Below are 17,333 nucleotides of genomic sequence, written 5' to 3'. Positions count from 1 at the left end.
TTGGATTGGTAGTTGTCTTGGTTGGGTGAGAATGGATGAGTGGGGGGTTGAGTGAGTGTTGGAGGTTGGTTGTTGGTGAATGGACGAGCTGCCAAAGCTTTGAGGGAAGCTTTAATGGCGCCGAACGCCATTACTGTGATACTGAGGGTTTGGTTTTTTTATGTGATTTTCGGGGTTGGTATTATTTGGTATTGTTGTGGGTTGTTTGATGATGTTGGAATGTGGATGGGGGCTGTTGAATGGTGGTGGAAGCCATTGATGGCGGCAGTAAACTTTCTAGATCTAGTTTGGAGGTAGGAGATGGAGTCAATAAATCGAGTTGGGGCGTTAATTAAAGTTGTGGGGTTTTTCACCCACACCATTTTCGATGTGTTTGTTTGGGGTGGCGTGTGGAGGTCGACGGTGGTCGATCCGGTGGTGGCAGTTGGAGAAGATGCACTGTTCACCGATTTGGGCCTTGGGCTTAGCTAGTTTAATTAGTTGGGCCGGATTCTATTTTAGAGGGTTGGGCCCGATTATGTTCTAAAGTATTGGGCCAGTTCATTTCTATTTTTGTTTGGGCCCTTTTCCTATTAGTTGATAACTTGTTATGGGCCAGTTATAATTTTTGTAATTTTGGACCGGTTTTCTCTTATTTTTGGACCGAATCACTTAACAGCTTTTGGGCCCGTTTCTAATATTGCTTGGGGCCAGTCCATTGGACTTGAAATAGATCTGTTTGGGTCTTTAAATGTTTAGACTTCCGGGTTCTAAGGTTTGGGCTTGGCCAGTTGGGTCCGAACCATTACCTTGGTCATGAGCCCATGAGCCATGCACCTTTGCCCTTAGCCATGAACCATGGCTATGACCCTGGACCTGTCAAACACGGAAACGACAGTTTGACTTTGACAATGATAGTTTGACTCTGACCTTGGACTGTTGACTTTGACTTTGACCATGACATGTTGACTTTGACCAAGACAGTTTGACTTTGACCATGACATGTTGACCTTTGACCATTGACTGTTGACTTTGACTTTGACCATGACATGTTGACTTTGACCAGGACAGTTTGACTTTGACCATGACCTGTTGACTTTGATTGTTGACCGTTGACTGTTGACTTTGACCGTTAACATTTGACTTTGGAATGTTGACTTTTTCCCATTTTTCACATATTTAAAAATATGGACAAATATAATAATAAAATATTGTCGAACATCATATAACGTTGTTTGTCATTATCGAATTAAGATTTGACGTGAGTAGTGTGTAAAGCTTATATATATTGGGCTTTGATTGTGGACTGTTTAATTGTGCTGCATTATATGTTGTAAATTGTATGGACAAATCAAATGCTAAAATCTTTATGGAAGCTTGTATAAATTTGGTGGTCATTATCTAATTAAGAATTGACGTTGATATTGTGACATTATATAATATGTTGGGATATATATATATAATGCAATATGTTTGGGAGAAATAAATGTATAAACACTCCATTATTATATATGTGAGATGCTACTATGAGGTAGTATATGATTGGTGAATATTTGCCTACGGGATTGTGGCTTAGTGCAATAATATATTGGCACGTGAAAGAATGAAAATAGTTATGAGATATATTCGAGACATTTCTAAATATTGTGGCTTAGTGCAATAATATATTGGCACGTGAAAGAATGAAAATAGTTATGAGATATATTCGAGACATTTCTAAATATTGTGGCTTAGTGCAATAATGTATTTGACATGCACGTGATATAGTGAAACGTTTATGAGTCATAAATGTATGACACCGAATAAATTACGAATCGAAAATCCTAGAACCCGACTACCACAACTCATGTGATCCATACCTGTGTGGTATTTAATATATAAGATGTTGATATATAAGATGTTGTATATATATGAGATGTTGATTGACCCATGTGTTGGGCAATCGTGAGCGAATAGTGGCTTGATATATAAGATGTTGTATATATATGAGGCGTTGATTGACCCATGTGTTGGGCAATCGTGAGCGAATAGTGGCTTGATATATAAGATGTTGATATATAAGATGTTGTATATATATGAGATGTTGATTGACCCATGTGTTGGGCAATCGAGAAATTTAATAGTGGCTTGATTATTCCGTTAAGAAAAATAGAACGATGATGCATAATATTTTATGCCGAATAGTGGCATTACTTACATAATTGCTTCCGTGTAAGGATTTACCTGGTGTGCGGCATCCCGCTCAGGGTGGTTATGCACGGAGTGGTTCATTATGTAAGGGGAGGCATGTGGATGTACATGTTCGGCATGTGGAGGAACTACCTGCCTTAATTATTGTATTTGAGTATGTTATATTAGTCATTGAAAGTTAAAAAACACCGGTGGAGGAACTAACTGCCGTTATGGATTATGTATATATTTGTATAACTATATGTTGTTTTAGAGCTACTCACACCAAAGCATTTTTATAATCTCAACCCGATTTGCATGTTTGCTTATCGGGTGTGTTCATTCAATGAACATAGTTGATAAGTTTTGACAGGGGTTTAGTGTTGAAGAAGAGTGGTTCTTTGCTTGTGGTTTCGCGTTAAGCGTTGCATCTCGTGGATTTGTTTTGTTTTCCCTTGAGCTGATATAGAATTTCAGTCTAGACAATGTTTTTGTATTTTCATTTGTAAATTTTATTAAAGAGTTATTGAAAGGAGAGTTGTAACCTAATCTTATTTGTGAATCTTTGTCATGAAGAAAACTGTTTAAGTAAAAAAAATTTATTGGGTTTTATTATCCGCATATTTAAACTGTTTATGGGTTTTTGGGAGTTGAGAGTCGTCACACCTCGGAGATCGAAGAGTCGGGAACAAATAAGGTTTTTTCCGAATTCTGTCGAAATTCGGGGTGTGACAGGAGAGTTTTTGGAAGTTTCAAGTCTTGCTGTTGTCAATCAGGTGGAATGCCACCCAGCTTGGAAACAGTCTCAGTTGCGTGCCTTTTGCCAATTGAACGGAGTACACCTATCTGTGAGTTATACGCTTTAAGAAACTTAAGCTTCTAACTTTAATATTATACCCCTCTTTGCAGAGCTTTTTTCTATATCTCATGGCCTTCACTTTGCAGGGATATGAACCATTAGGTTCCCCTAGTTCAACATGGCTAAAGAGTACGTATTGTGCGTAAGCATCTAAGATTAAGTATGGTGTCAAAGAAATTGTTGAAGACTCACTACACCAAAATAGGAAATCAGTAACGCTCACTTTTTTTAATTAGTAACAGTTTTTTACCGTGAGAGAGTTCCTCACACTTTATTACCGTGAGGAATGATGATAAACTGTTACAATTATTTTTTATTAAAATTGAATTAATTTGTAACGGTCTTTAGTTATTTTCTTACGAAATATATGCGCTGCTAAAGTGTGAACGGTTTAAAAAAAAATGGGAATTTAGGAAACAGGAAACAGGAAAAATATCACGCTCAAGTGAAGTTTTTCGCTAATTCACAACTCTCCTTAAGGAAAGAAACTCCCTTTCATTGATTCTCTCTCGAATAAATCTTTCTCAAATCTCCATCAATCGCCTCTTAAATCTCTTTCAATCTCTCACTGTTGTTTTCTGCGGCCGCTGTAAATACGCCTTCCTCTTCCGTTCAATTACCTAGGGTTTTCTAATTGGTCAGTCGCACTCAATTCTCTCTCTCGATTTTACTCCACTACGATGTAGGGTTTGCTTGGTCCGATTCAAATCCAAGTTCGATTCGAAAGGTTTTAAAAGTACGATTTTTACTTTTGGTTTGTGTGTTATTCGACTGAAGCTACCATCTTATGCACTCTATTGTAATGTGAATTAAACAACCCTTTATATGATTGGAAAGCAATGGAGGCCGATGGGTTTTTTGGTGGGTAGAAAGGATAAAGCGTGCATATAATCTATATCTTTGAATTCGGGATAGATCATTTTAAAGGATTTGCTGGATTCTGGGCGGTTCCTTCTGGTGAGAGCGTCTTGATGGCTATAGTTTTATTTATTTATTTTTTTTCCTGTCACATCTGTGGTTATTGGTATTTCTACATGCTATTAATTATTGTCGTCGTAATTGCACCAAATTGCAGAATCAAAGGTTGCTATGTTCTATCATTGGAAGGTCATATCTACATGTGGAAGGTGTAAGTGTTTCTTCTTTGGAGATATCAAAAATCCAGACTAGATTCTTTTTTTCTTTTGGTGGTAGGTTGGACCGAGGAAAGCCGTGTTTGATGCCATCTTTCAAGCCGTTGGAAGGATCAATATAATTGCGAAGACTTGGTATGTGTCTTCTTTGTATTTGAGTAACTAGAAAAGGATACTTACAAGGTGTCGAGGGATCCAACAATGAGCTATATGACTGGGCATGTATTCAAGAGTTGACACACTTGGATTTTAAAGAGGGGTTGTAACTGGGATGGGCAGTACTTCTTGTAGGTTATGTAGCTCCTTGCTACATGGCCTATTTATTGGATTATTATTACCTTGATCTACTAAAGAATTAGACTTTACCAATAGAAATATGATATAAATTCCACAAGCTGCTTCCACTGAAATTGATCTTATATTTCTCTTGATCATAATATGACAGGGAGTGATAACTGAGGATGTTGTTCAACTTAGGAAGGCCATCGCGGCACCTGGAATGGATGTCATTCAGTTTGGTAGTTATTATGTGCTTATGAACCCCCCCCCCCCTTCTTTTTTCCGTGTCTTGAAAGAGTTGAATCAATAATAATGACTTGAAGTTCTGTGTTGCAGTCCTCTTGTGCAACTTTTGGAGACGGCGAGTATAACATTAATTTGCCTCATAATCATGAGCGTAATCAAGTAGTGTACACTAGAACTCATGATAATGACACGGTGAGGTTTATTCTTATTATGATCTTGTTACCAAATTTCTGTTGATTCCTATCACTATCTAGGGGGGTTGCAGCTAGAGAGGAATAGTCTTTGGTGTAATATTGAACATGCTTAAGATTCTTATGTTATTGGAAAAGTTTAGAAAGGAGGTGAGTGGAATTCCTTTCGAGAACTTGGTAATCTAGTGCCAGTAGGCATTGTTTTCTACGGTGTTGATTTAATATCCTCCCATTTAAGGTAAGGTGAGCTATTGAGAGTGTTTTATGTGTCTTTGTGTGGTTCCTCTATTCTTTGTTCTATAGGTTGCCTTGCCCTACTTTTGAATGGTTCAATAAACTATCTTCTTTACTAAGAAGAAATGCTTGAACCCATTGGCCAAAATACCCAATGAATTTGAGTTTGGCTATCTACCTCAAACAAGAAGCCACAAATTCTTTATTCACAGAGATAGATGCAACTCGGTAGAGTATGTATAGTTACTCATTCCTCATTAACTTTTGTTACTTTAATTTGGTAGGAAATATTAATATGTTTTATTGTTACCACCACTGATTTTTGTTCAAGTCTAAACAAGTGCAATATGTTAAGGTGTGGTTGATACAATCTAGACTTTCTTATGAGAGGTTCATAGAATGTCTGAATGACCTTATCTGTGCTAACCTACCCCAGTAGTATAATCGAAAATGAATTTCCTCTATTCTTTTGGTGCTTAAGATATAGTCCAAGGCTAAATTACATTGACATGGACACGATGAATTTTCAAAAATCGAGGTATATCACATACATTATGTCCAATATGTGTCCGACACGGACATGTGGATACGTATCCAACACGGATTATTTTCAAAATATGGTGTGTCCATGTAATTTAGGTCTAAGGTTGATTGTCGGTTGTAGTCATCTTTCTTTCTGATTTATTGGTTGGAGATTTGTGTCAACTATGTAGTTCTAACCTTGTTTACACCATTTCAAGTCTCGGGGTTGGTGGGAAAGCTTGCAGCCTTAACATAAATCCATTGTGAGTATAGTTCCCATATAAAATAGCAATCTTTTCTTATTTAGTTATTACTATTATTTATTTATTTGATTTAATGAAGTTTCCATCATATTGATTTTATCCTTATAAGTAATGAAGTATCTCTCATTACTAGATGGGGATGATATATCTTGAAAATTGATTAAGGAGGCGGTATCTTCAGTGGCTCAAACTGCTATTGTTCCTATGCAAGATATCCTCGGATTAGGGAGTTCTGCAAGGATGAACATTCCAGCAACACAGCAACACAGGTAAGACTGTTGATGAAAAAAAAGAGCAAGTTTAGCATCCAAATATCTTTATGAAAGATTTCAAAAGAACATACAATTTTTAGCTATGTATATTGGTGTATATATATTCGAAGTGTGGTATCTCGGGTTGGAACTAATAGAGGTGTATAATAACACTGATATAAGTGGAAGTGATGTATATGTTGTTTTCATTTTAATTTTGGTATATAATTTATAATGTCTTTTTTATTCGAGGATTTATTATTTGACTTAACTGGCATTGGTCGAGATGGTTAAGTAGCTGCTTCTACGAATCAATATATATTTGAGTAGTTAGTTCTACAAGTCAATATATTATTTGATTTTCAGGTTATGACAGGATTTATGTATATGAAATGTTGAAAATACAGAGGAGATTCTGCCGAAATTTTTATGTCTTTCATTAAGGTGTCTGACAAGGTTATAGGGTTTTGGGGCGTTACATAAACTTTCATGTCTATACTATGTTTCTATTGCTACTAGTCTGCTACCATATTCTCTTTTCTGAATTCCGTAGTTTGAGTATAAGGAGCTACTACTTAATAATAGGATATAAGTATATATCTATACATGTTTGTTTTCTACTGCCTGACTCCTTTTTATATATTTCTATTGGTGTATAGGATGAAAGGGACTTTTCTGATGATACCATCCCAAAGTCATCCTCTGATGCTTGCAACTATTGAAGGTGCTAGTTCTATACAAATGACGTGAGAGTTTGAGTTTAAGGACAAGTCTCATTGATTTGGAAAACAATGTGTATTTTATTTGTGTCAAGTCCTATTTATGAAAGACGTTTTGGTGATGCTATTTTAATAAAAGATTATGTGATTGGATGTACTTGTGAGATTTCTTGTTTATGTTATGGACGATTGTATAATACCCAATAAGTGGGGGCATCTTTATGCAGGTTCAGTAGTCTCCCAAAAAAGGTGGTTTTGGGGAAAATTAATTTTTTTACATATGAAATAGTTTTGTAACGGTAGAAAACCGTAACTAAGCTTTGCAATGAGTAACACTTACGAAATAGCAAAACCATTACCAAAAGAAAATTAACCGTTACAAATTCTATAAATCAGTAACACAAAAAAACGTTACTAACTTTATAAAACCGTTACCGATGTTAGAAAATAGTAACATAAAAAAGCGTTACTAATTTTATAAAAGTGTTACTAATGTTAGAAAAGAGTAACACAAAAAAGCGTTACTAATTTTATAAGACCGTTACTAAAGAGTAATATAATTGAACAAAGAAAACTGTTAGCAAATATTTTCAGTTACGGAAAAAACCGTTACAATAAATAATTATGTAACGGTTCTAAACCGTTACGAATATTAATAACGAATTAGAAACGCCAAAATTGTGACGCAAAAAAACCGTTACAAATATTTTTAGTAACGGTTTCTGACCGTTAGGTATATACTGTTTTGGTATAGTGACTCCTGCACAAATTGCTCTTAGTTGGGGACTCTAAATGGGTATAGTAACAGTGTGCTACCTAAAAGGCATGGATGATGGAGAATCTTTACTGCTTTGATTGGTCGATTCCTGAGGACTCTTTTGTGAAGTTCTCTGAAATTGAACAGACAATAACTGATCTCTTGTAATACTTTTATGGAATTGTAGGTAGATTTTGTTCTTTGCGTGCTCTGACTACTTTTAATTAATCATTGCATGTTGTCCACTTATGCATATGAAGCCATTTATTATTTTTTATTATTCAGAAAATAGGATCCCAACATGTTAGTTATTCACTTGTGCTTATTGACTCGTCTTCTACTTGTTCGGTTGTGCTTTTGGTGGTGTTGTTCATAAAATTAATCTATAATTTCTAGGCATCAAAATTACGTATGTCATAGTAGGTAGTACTATTTATGTCTTGATGTGGTGGTCAGACACTATATATTAACTTTGTTTTTTGTTTCGTAGTAATTGTAAACTACCAAATGGTTGCATGACAATATTTTGATGCATTGAGTGAGAAGGTGTTGCAAAAGATTGGTTTGGGAATTGATACGCAAGGTAATGTCCATAAGGAGTCCAATTCAACAACCGACTTTATAACTTAGTTATCATTAAAAATGATTAAAAGTTTGGCTTTTTGTGAACGACTACCACGATCCTCGATTGACTCTTCTTTAGTTTCCAGTTCTTCAAAATCATCAACCAATTTGTATGACTATCAAGTCGGGTTCTTCTCCTACCTGTATCGAATAGAATATGCTGAGCAAAATCTTCTTCATTTCATATAAAATGAGCAAAATCCGTAGTCATCTGTCTCCCTTAGCTTGTTTGATTTCTGTTCTATTTTATTACATTTCATATATTAGAGGCCGGACCTATATTTGTATTTAGTCCAATAAAAAATGATTCTATCATTGATGTATCCGCAATTCAATATGGATGGATATATACCACATATATATATGCCTCTCTTACTCTCATTTTTCCCTATAATTTTTTTACTCACATTTTTTCATATAATTTTTTATTACTTGAACGATATATATATATATATATATATATATATATATATATATATATATATATATATATATATATATATATATATATATATATATATATATATATTTGCCTTATCCCTAAAGCTAATAAGATTTAAACTTTCCATATATATCAAGAGTTTCCTAATAGGAAATGCTTCATTTTGATAGATTTTACATTTAAAATTTTTACGATCTAATTCAAGCACAAAATGTGATGCTTTAGTTAAACCCTTCAATATACAAAATGTTTTAACTACGCATTTGGTAGCAACTCCTGACACCACACGCCCCAACTAATTCATCACAATTAATCTATGTAGGTACAAACTATAGCAAGCACTTATAGTAGTAATAACTTACAAGTTATAAGTACAAAATATTCAAGTTTTTTTATCTCCTCTAGTCCCCTTAATATTAAACTTGATAACTTAATTTGAAATTTTTTGGCCATCTTAACAATTAAGAGTCTCCTTGTGTATTTGCCCTACTCAATTTATCTTCTTTTTTATTTCCTTCTTATAGATTTTGAATAAATTATGGTCTTTTTCCAAATTACTGATGGTTGATCTCATCCCTAGCGGTATTCTGGCCACCTGTCAATATTTCAAAATATGTATTTATTTGGACCAAGTGTGTTCTATGCTCCAATGCGCCTATCATCATTCTATCCCATATGTCCCATTCCCCAAGCCCCTTTGAAGTCCAAGCAAAACCCCCATTTCCAGTCAAGGTTTTTGTGATGTTATGTCAAATGGATTCTATGTTAAGATGGAACCTAGACACATACATAACATAGTTTCTAGAATTTTTTTATGATTTTTTGACAAACGTACAATTACTCTGAGTCAATTAGAGAAATTATATAATATGAAAACACAAAACGGGACTCAATCATACGCTAGGCAACACAACTTCGTTTGCTTAATTTTTCTAGAGGTGATGATAGAAGCAAATCTAGGGGTGAAGCTAGAACTCCTAAGGCAGAGAGACAGTGTTATTATTGTGCCACCAAGGGTCACTTTAGGTATGAGTGCAGAACACTGAAGAGGGATAAGAAGAATAACTGTGTACATGAAGACATGGTAAAGAGGAACGGAAATGCAGGCCGAGATACTACCGCACTAGTAGACGATGATTTAGTGGGAATTGTGTCAGATTGTGGCGAGTGATGTCTTAGTACCTCATGCCAGGATATAGAGTGGGTGATAGATACAGGAACATCCTATCACGTCACACCGCACAGGGGATTCTTCACTATCTACAGCTATGGTGAATTTGGTGAGGTAAAAATGGGTAGCAGTAGCGTCTCAAAGATTGTAGGCATTGGGGATGTTCATGTAGAAACCAATGTCGGCTACACCTTGACACCCAAGGATGTAAGACATGTCCCTGACATTCGGCTAAGCCTAATTTCCGCTGGGAAGTTAGATGATGATGGCTTTCTAAACTCGTTTGGCAATGGGGTATGGAAACTGAGCAGAGGTTCCATTGTAGCAGCCAAAAGAAAGAAAACTTGCTCTTTTTACAAGACATAGGCTAGTTTGTGTAAAACAGAAGTAAATGCGGCAGAAGAAGAAGCTTCCTCTGAACTATGGCATAAGAGACTGTGTCATATGGGAGAAAAAGGCATGGAAATTCTTGCCAAGAAAAAGGCATTGCCAAACATTAAAGGTACGCATTTAAATAGATGCACTCACTATTTGGTATGAAAGCAACATATGGTATCTTTCCAAAGATTCCCGTCTCACAGAAAGGACAGTGTCCTTGAGCTAGTTCACACTGACTTATATGGTCCTATGAAAGTAAAGTCCCACGGGGGAGCTTTGTACTTCTTGACTTTCATTGATGATGCATCAAGAAAGATATGGGCATATAGTCTGAAGACCAAGGATGAAGTACTTGGCGTGTTCAAGACATTCCATAACATGGTGGAAAGAGAGACAGGGAAGCCTTTAAAGTGTATTTGCTCAGATAATGGGGGTGAGTACATAGGGTCGTTTGAAGAGTATTGCAAGAGTCATGGGATTCGTCATGAGCAGGTCGTTCCCAAGACTCCGCAACACAATGGTATACCCGAGAGGATGAATCGTACCATTGTAGAGAGGATGAGATGCATGATTTCTCACTCTAAGTTACCGAGAAGTTACTAGGTAGAAGCAATGCGCACAGCCATACATGTGATCAACCTATCGTTGTCAAAGTCTCTGAATAGTAATTATCCAGAGAGAGTATGGTCAGGCCGAGATGTTGATTATGGATACGTGAGGGTATTTGGGTGCAGGGCATTTGTTCATATTCCCAAGGATGAGAGATCCAAGCTTGACGACAAAGCCAAGTAGTGCATTTTTCTGGGTTATGGGGATAAGAAGTTTGGCTACAAACTCTATGATCCGATTAACAAGAAGGTAATCCGAAGTCGAGATGTTGTGTTCTTGGAAGACCAAACCATAGCAAACTTTGAGGATGGTGAGAAGCTAGAAACTTTCACTAATGATCTTGTTGATTCAAAACCAGATGTTCCTATTGTGGAACGTGCAGAAGACATTGAGAATGTAGAGAACTATGAGTTTGAAGCTCATGATAATGATCCTATTGCTCATGATGGGATAGAACCTATTGATATAGAAGATGCAGATGAAGTGCATGAACCACCACATGAGCAAGCAGAAGTGCATCCTCCTGTAGCACAAGAAAATGGGGCAAGGAGGTCTGACAGAGAGAGACAAGCTTCAACCAGGTATCCACCACATACGTATGTTTTACTATCTGATGGTGGAGAACCTATGTACTATCAAGAGACTCTTAAAGGTACAAACAAAGAGAAATGGTTGAAGGCCATGCATGATGAGATGGATTCTTTGCATAAGAATCACACTTATGACTTAGTTGAGAAACTGAAAGGAAGAAAAGTTCTCAATAATAAGTGGATCTACAAAGTCAAGCATGCGGAGAATAATCCACACCCAAGGTACAAAGCTCATCTTGTGGTGAAGGGATTCAGTCAAAGGAAAGGTATTGACTTTGATGAAATTTTCTCTCCTGTAGTTAAGATGACTTCTATCAGAGTGGTATTGGGTCTGGCCATAAGTATGAACCTAGAGGTTGAGCAACTAGATGTCAAGACAGCTTTTCTTCATGGAGACCTTGAAGAAAATGTCTACATGGACCAGCCAGAGGGGTTTGAGGTCAAAGGCAAGGAGCACCTAGTATATAAGATGATAAAGAGCTTGTATGGGTTGAAGCAAGCACCGAGACAGTGGTACATAAAGTTTGATTCCTTTATGGTTAAACATAGCTACATGAAGTCCGCTTCCGATCATTGTGTGTTTGTTCAAAAATTTCTAGATGAGGATTTCATAGTGCTCTTGTTGTATGTGGATGATATGTTGATAGTTGGCCAGAACATCAACAAGATATCCAAGTTGAAGAAAGACTTGAGTAAGTCCTTTGAGATGAAGGATTTGGGTCAAGTAAAGCAGATTCTTGGGATATGGATCACTCAAGATAGAAAGAGTGGGAAGTTGTGGCTTTCTCAAGAAAGCTACATTGAGAAGGTGTTGAAGAGATTCAACATGGATCAAGTGAAGCCAGTCAGTTGTCCGCTTGGTGGCCAGTTCCATATGACAAAAGAGATCTGCCGAAAGGGTGAGCATGAGTAGAGTTAGATGGAAAAGATTCCTTATGCATCCACAGTGGGCAGCTTAATATATGCAATAGTGTGTACTAGACCGGATATTGCTTTCGTCGTTGGTGTTGTAAGCCGATTTCTGCCAAATCCGGGTAAGGAGCATTGTGAAGGTGTTAAGTGGATATTAAGATATCTCAAGGGCATTTCCAAAGCGTGTTTGTGTTTTGGTGGAAGTAAGCTCTTACTTGAAGGCTACACTAATGCAGACATGGCAGGTGATGTTGACTCGATGAAATCCACCTCCTATTATCTGTTTACTTTTGCAGGGGGAGCAGTTTCTTGGCAATCTAAGTTACAATAGTGTGTTGCCCTCTCCACTACAGAAGTCGAGTATATTGCAGCCACAGAGTGTTGCAAAGAGATGCTATAGATGAAGAAGTTCTTCGATGAACTAGGGCTAAAGCAGAAACAGTTTGGAGTTCTATGTGACAGTTAAAACGCCATCCATTTGAGCAAGAATCCGAGTTTTCATTCTAGATTCAAGCACATACATGTGCGTTATCATTAGATTATAGAAGTACTCGAAGACAAATATTTGTGCATTGAGAAGATCCATACCGACAAGAACGGGTCGGATATGATGACCAAAGTCTTACCGAAAGGTAAGTTTGATGTTTGTTGTGCTACTGCCGGAATGGTAGTACACTACTCCTGTTGATTTGGAAATTGTATGGAGGTATCCACCCTCACTGTTCGGGAGGGGGAGATTGTTGGAGTTATCCCTCACATGAGGAAGAAGGAGAAAATCCAGAAGTTGATGTTTGCGGGAAAAAGGTTGAGCGCGCACGACGCTCAAATTGGCTTAAGCACAAGGCGTGCCCACCCTCATATTATTGGACTTTTGGTTTGAGGAAAAATCAGAGGGAGCGCGCGCTCGATTTTGCCTTGACAAGGGCACGCCTGCGCTTATGTCTATTTTCATAGTTTCTATTTTGCTACAGTAACCGCGAGATTGCAGAGAGATTGCGGTTTACTATATAAATAGCGAACATGGTTTTTGGGAAAACCTAACACGAGAAGTCTTACAGAGAAACCCAATTTTGAAAGATATTAAGATTGAGAGAGAACCTTTGCAGAGAGAAAAGCCTGTAAAGAAAGAGAGTGATCTAGTAAGGTGGAGAGACTTGAGAGGAGTGATTGTAATCTTCTTTCTCACGTTATAAAAGGATTAACTCTTGTAGAAGTAGGCACCATTGGCCTAACCACAGTACATCTTTGTGTTGTGGTATGCTTTAATTTTCTTAGCATTATTATTTGTTGTTGATAGTTGTTTAGAGAGTTGGGCATGCTAGTTTTAGTTGTAGTGAAAGTTTAGATACTTTGTCTGGAGATTGTTGTTGGTTCAAGAACAAGTTATCTTAGTAGTGGGGATCGATTGGTATCGTTATTCCCCAACACTTGGGACCTGTCCAATATTGTGGTCTGCCAAAAAGCAATCTACAATAGCCAGATAATCAACAAAATCTGATATAGATCATTTGCTCATACATCTGCTGGTTATGTTTGGTTGTATCAAGTTCGAAAGTCTTTTTAAAGGATCCTCCTCTGTTGTGGTGTGACAATTTAAGTGCTATTGCACTAGCTTCAAATCCCATATTTTACGCCAAAACCAAACATGTACGTGCGTGGAGGTAGTGACTATCACTATGTCAGGGATCAAGTAGTCAACAATGCCTTGCAGGTCAAGTAATGTGTGCACTCAAGACCAAATAGCAGACGTCTTCACCAAAGGTCTATCTACAACAAGATTTCCAGCTCTTCAACAGTTAGAAAACTTGATCTTTAAGTAATAATGTCAAACCGGTCAAAGTCTTCAGTGTGAACTGAACGGCTGAGCTGGATAGTCAGAGTCGGTTACTATAACTGTACTTAGATTAGTTTTTTATCCGTTCATATAAACACATGTAAAAACTTCAGTTTTCAGTAATGAGAATTATCCTCAATTCTATTCTTCTTCATGCAACAGTGAAATAGCATATTTTCTAAAAAAAAGATGTATATAATTTTAAACATATATTGAAAAATTCGGAAATTTTAGAAATCTGTGAGAATGATCCGAAGTATGTCAGAAAACCTTTCATTTAAGTATACACAGGTTTAACAAAATACAGTACATGCAAGATCAACATGTTTTCTTCATTGACAGATGTTATTTATTACATTTGTAGGCAGTAGGCACCATTGACCAATTTGATTGTTTAACCTGCCATCATTTGCTAATAAATCTATAAGATAATTTTGATATTAGCTTCATCTCGGCAAAACAGAAGTCACACTAGCTGGTTTCTCAATTTAGTGGTACTTCTCTGTCATTTGCCTTGCTAGTGCACTTACTGTTTTCCGGAGAAATCTTTCTCTGCTTCCTCACCCTCTGCAGTTGCTTCACTAGTGGCTTTACGTTGCCGTGCAACGGCTTTCTGCTTAGCATCATTTTCAAACTGCGTTTGGTACTCCAGCTGCTCCTCAAGTTTTCTTGTCATCTCGTCCACTTCCTCTGCCTTTTCCTTCAAGTCATCACCACCCGAAGTACCTACATTCTCCATATCTGGATGAGCATCTGAGGCCATATGACTGCATGATGATATAGGCAACAAAATCATAATAAGAAACAGAAGCATGCAAAGGACTTGAAATAGTAGAAAACGTGCGATTAAATGTCTTATAAAAGAGAGACTCTTACACTTGTTCTTTAGTAATCTGGTCATGGAGAATATGCTCATTATCACCAGAGGTCTGTGAAATTACAAGAAACGTACATTAGCCTGCATTGGTCGACCATTGAGAGAAAGGAGCAAAAGAAGAAGAATTAAAAATTAAAACCTTTAGCTGCGTTGTGTTTTTCTCTTTCTTCTTCCCCTTATTCTTCAATTTCTCTTGCATTTGTTTCAACAGATCCTTTCCCTTGGTGCTAGTCTCGTCGGCATCAGGAGTACAAATAGCTTTAGTTGCTTCCTTTACAGCATCAGATTGCTTAGATGCGTGTTCGTCCGCAAGTTCTTCTAGTTGTTGCTGGAAATATTGAAGGATGGAAAACTAATTAAGTCTGTATCGAAAGGTAATAAGACATGATAAAAAGCAGCGGCCAGAAAATCAGGGCAGGACCAGAATGCATGACTTCAGAATAATCAACAGAAGTAGACGCCAATCATGAGCAGCGAAAGGGGTGATCTTAAGTTCCAATTTCTCCATATCCTCTGCAGTTCGATTGATGCTTGTATCTTTGTTAATGAGCTGCGTTACAAGATAAAAGCACATTTAAAATGACATGGAATGTGCAATGTGCCTTTTGTTGGTTTTTGTTTAACAGAACAAAACTAAGTACCAAAAAACCCACCTTTAACTCAATATTTTTACTCACTCTCCTGACTGCTTCTATAATGCAAGTCTCTGCTTTATGGAGGGTGTCCTGTCTTGCTGCCTCACTATCTTCAATAATTTCCCAGTCACAAACACCAGCAGTGACACTATTCGGAATTTGCTCCTCTGCGAAATGTAGCGATTGTGCTTCTTTTAGAATATCGGTTATGACCCTCGGCTCAAAGTTAACTGTTTTCGGAACATCACTACCTGTCTCAAGTTCAGCGTACGCTTTTTGCCACTTCTGGAGTATTCTTTCATAACTTTGAGGGACATGTTCGGTGCTACTCTTCCTTTGGTTCTGTTCATTAAGACACACATCCCAAACTTCCTGCAAAGCTTCCTTGTACAACAAGAGGTCCCATTTTTCATCACATAATGCCTTTAGGCTGGCAATTTTCCCCTCAAGAGTCTGATGAAGTTCGTCTCCCAGACTTTTTCTTTCGTTAGTATTATATACCATCAATTCAAGTTGTCTCTCAGTGGACATCGTGATCATATCAGTTGAAATCCACTTCAACAAAGTATCACTATTTTCTTGTCCCGTGATTGCTTTATGATCACTATCGAGAGAAAATGTTGCTGAAGTATCATCTTCATCAGTATAGTTACTCTCCTCACCTTGTATTGACTGCATGTCGTAAAGTAAACAGAGTGAGTCGTCTTCAAGAACAATCCTTATGATCCTCACTTCAGTATGAAATCCCTGGCCGCTAGTGTTGAGTAATTCAATGGTGTCTTTCAAGTCAATGGTTCTAACAAACCGCAACATCTCAGACAGAAATTTAAAGATAGCTCGAAGTGAGGGAGTGTCTAGCAAGCAGATACAGAGATGTGTCTGGTCCAAGCCAATTTCCAAAAGCCTAGAACCAGGATGTAGACCCTTCAGCTTGTTCATAGTGTACTCAATCACTTTATTAACAAGCTCTGCAGTGAGAAAATCTATATCCATTATCATTTTAAACAGGAACCAAATTTTGCGAAGGAGAATCCCACGTTCAGAATCTTCAGTTACTGGCCATCTCTGTGAGACGAAATATCCTCTTGCCCACTGCTTGACATCATACTCAACTAGTTCAAACTTAGAATCATCATCGTCGCCACTGCGTCTTTCCTTCATATTTGATTCTTTCTCTGCTGATTGTACCCCAGACTCAAGTGCGTCTTGTGAAAAACTCCTGTTACTTGATCCTTTCTTACATATGGAAGATTGCCACTGCGACTGCTCTTCAAGTATCAACAAAACAGCAGAAGCATCTACAGGTTTCCATTTTCCATCTAAAATCATTGACCGCCAATCTTGGTCTACTGAAGATGGTAATACCTGTTGTGTTTTGCCGGTAGTCTTCCACCCAAGTGCTTCTTGACATGCCAAAAATGCAATTCAGAATCACCAAATGATTCATGACAGTACCAACACACCCAGAAGTTCCATGTCTGGTGATCTTTAGCATGAGATAAAGAATTTGAAATAATATCATGTGCCGTCTTTATAGAACTGAAATGAGCCTTGAGATCACTAATACCAACTTTAAAAGAACTCCATTGTTCATCAAGACTCAAAGAATTCCAGTAGTCTCTTATCCTTTCATTCCTCCTGTTCATACAATCTGTAATA

General features: G+C 37.3%; 1 protein-coding gene and 1 long non-coding RNA gene across 5 annotated transcripts; one reads left to right on the top strand and one right to left on the bottom strand.

The window, feature by feature from the left end:
- The first annotated feature begins 4,583 nt into the window (after nt 1-4,583).
- Nucleotides 4,584-6,996, top strand: LOC147519806 (uncharacterized). The gene is made up of 4 exons (XR_015214294.1): nt 4,584-4,658; nt 4,756-5,875; nt 6,009-6,144; nt 6,786-6,996. It is a non-coding gene; the product is annotated as an uncharacterized LOC147519806 (long non-coding RNA).
- Nucleotides 6,997-14,421: 7,425 nt separating this feature from the next.
- LOC147519805 (uncharacterized) lies at nt 14,422-17,135 on the bottom strand. 4 transcript variants are annotated; one of them, XM_086591349.1, is made up of 6 exons: nt 15,926-17,135; nt 15,693-15,841; nt 15,461-15,589; nt 15,179-15,367; nt 15,039-15,091; nt 14,422-14,929 (listed from the first exon to the last, which is right to left on the bottom strand). In XM_086591349.1, exons 1-6 carry the CDS (start codon nt 17,001-17,003, stop codon nt 14,689-14,691), a joined length of 1,839 nt encoding a protein of 612 aa, XP_086447475.1. In that variant the 5' UTR covers nt 17,004-17,135; the 3' UTR covers nt 14,422-14,688. The 4 variants fall into 4 exon arrangements, with proteins under 4 accessions (XP_086447475.1, XP_086447473.1, XP_086447474.1 ...); XM_086591347.1 differs by having other exon boundaries at nt 15,693-17,135; XM_086591348.1 differs by having other exon boundaries at nt 15,717-17,135.
- Nucleotides 17,136-17,333: the final 198 nt, after the last annotated feature.

Source organism: Coptis chinensis, chromosome 2 (genome assembly GCF_015680905.1).
Source record: "Coptis chinensis isolate HL-2020 chromosome 2, ASM1568090v1, whole genome shotgun sequence".
NCBI lineage: Eukaryota > Viridiplantae > Streptophyta > Magnoliopsida > Ranunculales > Ranunculaceae > Coptis > Coptis chinensis.
Note: the sequence above shows the minus strand (reverse complement) of the source record. Positions and strands in the feature narration are given on the sequence as shown.